The following is a 2,099-nucleotide window of genomic DNA, read 5'->3' on the forward strand; positions in this document are numbered from 1 at the left end:
TAATTATATGGCCACAAAATGCAAGTGGGCTAGGACTTGTATGGAAGACCCATGTTAATATATGAACCAATAAGGTATCATATGGGCCTACATAAACACCATTGGATTCTTGTTTGGCTTCAAAGGTAAATCATTTTACAACATGATTAATTGATTATATGGCTCTCGCAATATTTTGCCACTAAATTTAAGGTCAACAATTCAAATCAAATCTTCTTTAACTTGCCTTACATTTTTCCTTATTTAATGCTCCCAAGTTACTCAATCCCCACTTCCAAGTTTAGATATATATTCCCTTCAAAACCCTAACGAACGAAGTAAATCTCAATATCTAATACTTCACTAAAATCCCACCATCATGAGAACATGTCCTTTGTTGCTATACTTCTTTCTTATTTTCGTGGTTCGGGTCAAATCCGACCCTGATCCACTTCAAGACTATTGCATAGCTGAAACACGAAATCCACAAACTGTTTTTCTCAACGGGGCTCCATGCATAAACCCTATTAACGCTGCACCTTCTCATTTCACAACTTCTGCGTTATCCAAACCTGGTAACACTGCAGCAAATCCTTTAGGGTTTAATGTCACTCTAACAAATATTCGAAATCTTCCTGGAATGAACACTCTTGGGTTAACAATGGCTCGAGTTGATATAGCTGGAAATGGGCTTGTTCCACCTCACACACATCCACGTGCTTCCGAAGTAACTATTCTTATTAAGGGCTCGCTTCTAGTGGGATTTGTTGACACCACAAATCGTCTTTTTACACAACAGTTACGTGAGGGTGATTCGTTTGTTTTTCCAAAAGGTTTAATACATTTCTTGTATAACCTTGATTCAAAAGCTTCAGCGTTAACCATATCAGGACTTAGTAGCCAAAACCCCGGTGCACAACTTGCATCGTCTGCTACATTTACAACGAAACCGAGCATCCCTGATGACATTTTGAAGAAGGCGTTTCAGATTAATGGCCAAGATGTGTCCAGGATACGTAAAAATTTAGGTGGTTAATGTAATTCTTAAACATTTCACCGTTTATATTTGTGTTTGAAAGAAATATATTTACATCTCATAGAAAGCAAGGAAAAATAGTAATCGCTATTAATAATAAAAATACAAATATGTTAATTGTTCATGTTTATCTATGTCTACTTTTTTTTTTTTTTGGCTATTTTACCGAAAATGTTTGATTTGTGTATGTTTTATATTGCAACTTTCTCTTTAAATATTTTGTTTTTGCAACATCTTTTGTAAATTGTTGACTACATCGAGATTAATGCATAAACTTTGTTTTATTATGTCATTAACGTATTAGTTGTTCGATTTAATTTTCTTTCATTAGTATTGACAAGACAATACAAAAAAAATAAGAATGTTCTATCATTTTACATGTTCCTTTTTTGAATGAGTAAAAGAAAGTGACAGGAGCGGTTAACATCGTCTGAGATTTCACCATTGATGCCATAACACGCAGACTCGAAAAAAAAAAAAAAAAAAAAAAAAAAAAAAAAAAAAAAATCTCTATATTTTATGACCACGCGACTTATAAATATTTTTTGAATCTTGAACTATATGACACATTTTGATAAATAAATTACATTTGAATGCAAGTTTAGGTGTCTTGTTTACACGGGTACACATGGAAATAAAATTGTCATCAAACATGCATCTATCCTATATAAAATAAGGGTATTATTGTCTACCATAACTATATTTATTACTATTGTTATTATTAAATATTCAAAATAAATATGAGTATCCAACCTCTTAAGACATAAAATAATAGTAAATGTGTCTCGACAAAGTGAGTTTCTACGCTTGAGGGATGGGAAGCATATACCAGTCAAACTATGATTCCCTTTATAGCTATTTATTAAAAATTAAAACGGTCATATTTCGAAGTTCCGGTTTTTTTAACTTTCTAAAAGAGAACGACTACTCAGTATCGTAAAATAAACTTTATAAATTCGCCGGTTACTATTTCCTGATAAACTTTCTGTAAGGTCCTGGGAATGGATCTTACCAGTGAACAGCAACAAACACAATCACAGAAACGAGAATAAGAGTAGAAAACAAAAGAGATCAAGCTTGCATA

At 32.7% G+C, this 2,099-nt stretch overlaps 1 protein-coding gene across 1 annotated transcript; it reads left to right on the plus strand.

Annotated features, from left to right (window-relative positions):
- Nucleotides 1–249: 249 nt before the first annotated feature.
- LOC111912400 (germin-like protein subfamily 1 member 1) lies at nt 250–1,139 on the plus strand. Its single transcript, XM_023908139.3, has one exon. The coding sequence runs from the start codon at nt 359–361 to the stop codon at nt 1,013–1,015; it is 657 nt and encodes a 218-aa protein (XP_023763907.1). The 5' UTR covers nt 250–358; the 3' UTR covers nt 1,016–1,139.
- Nucleotides 1,140–2,099: the final 960 nt, after the last annotated feature.

This window comes from Lactuca sativa, chromosome 8 (genome assembly GCF_002870075.4).
Source record: "Lactuca sativa cultivar Salinas chromosome 8, Lsat_Salinas_v11, whole genome shotgun sequence".
In the NCBI taxonomy this organism is placed as follows: Eukaryota; Viridiplantae; Streptophyta; class Magnoliopsida; order Asterales; family Asteraceae; genus Lactuca; species Lactuca sativa.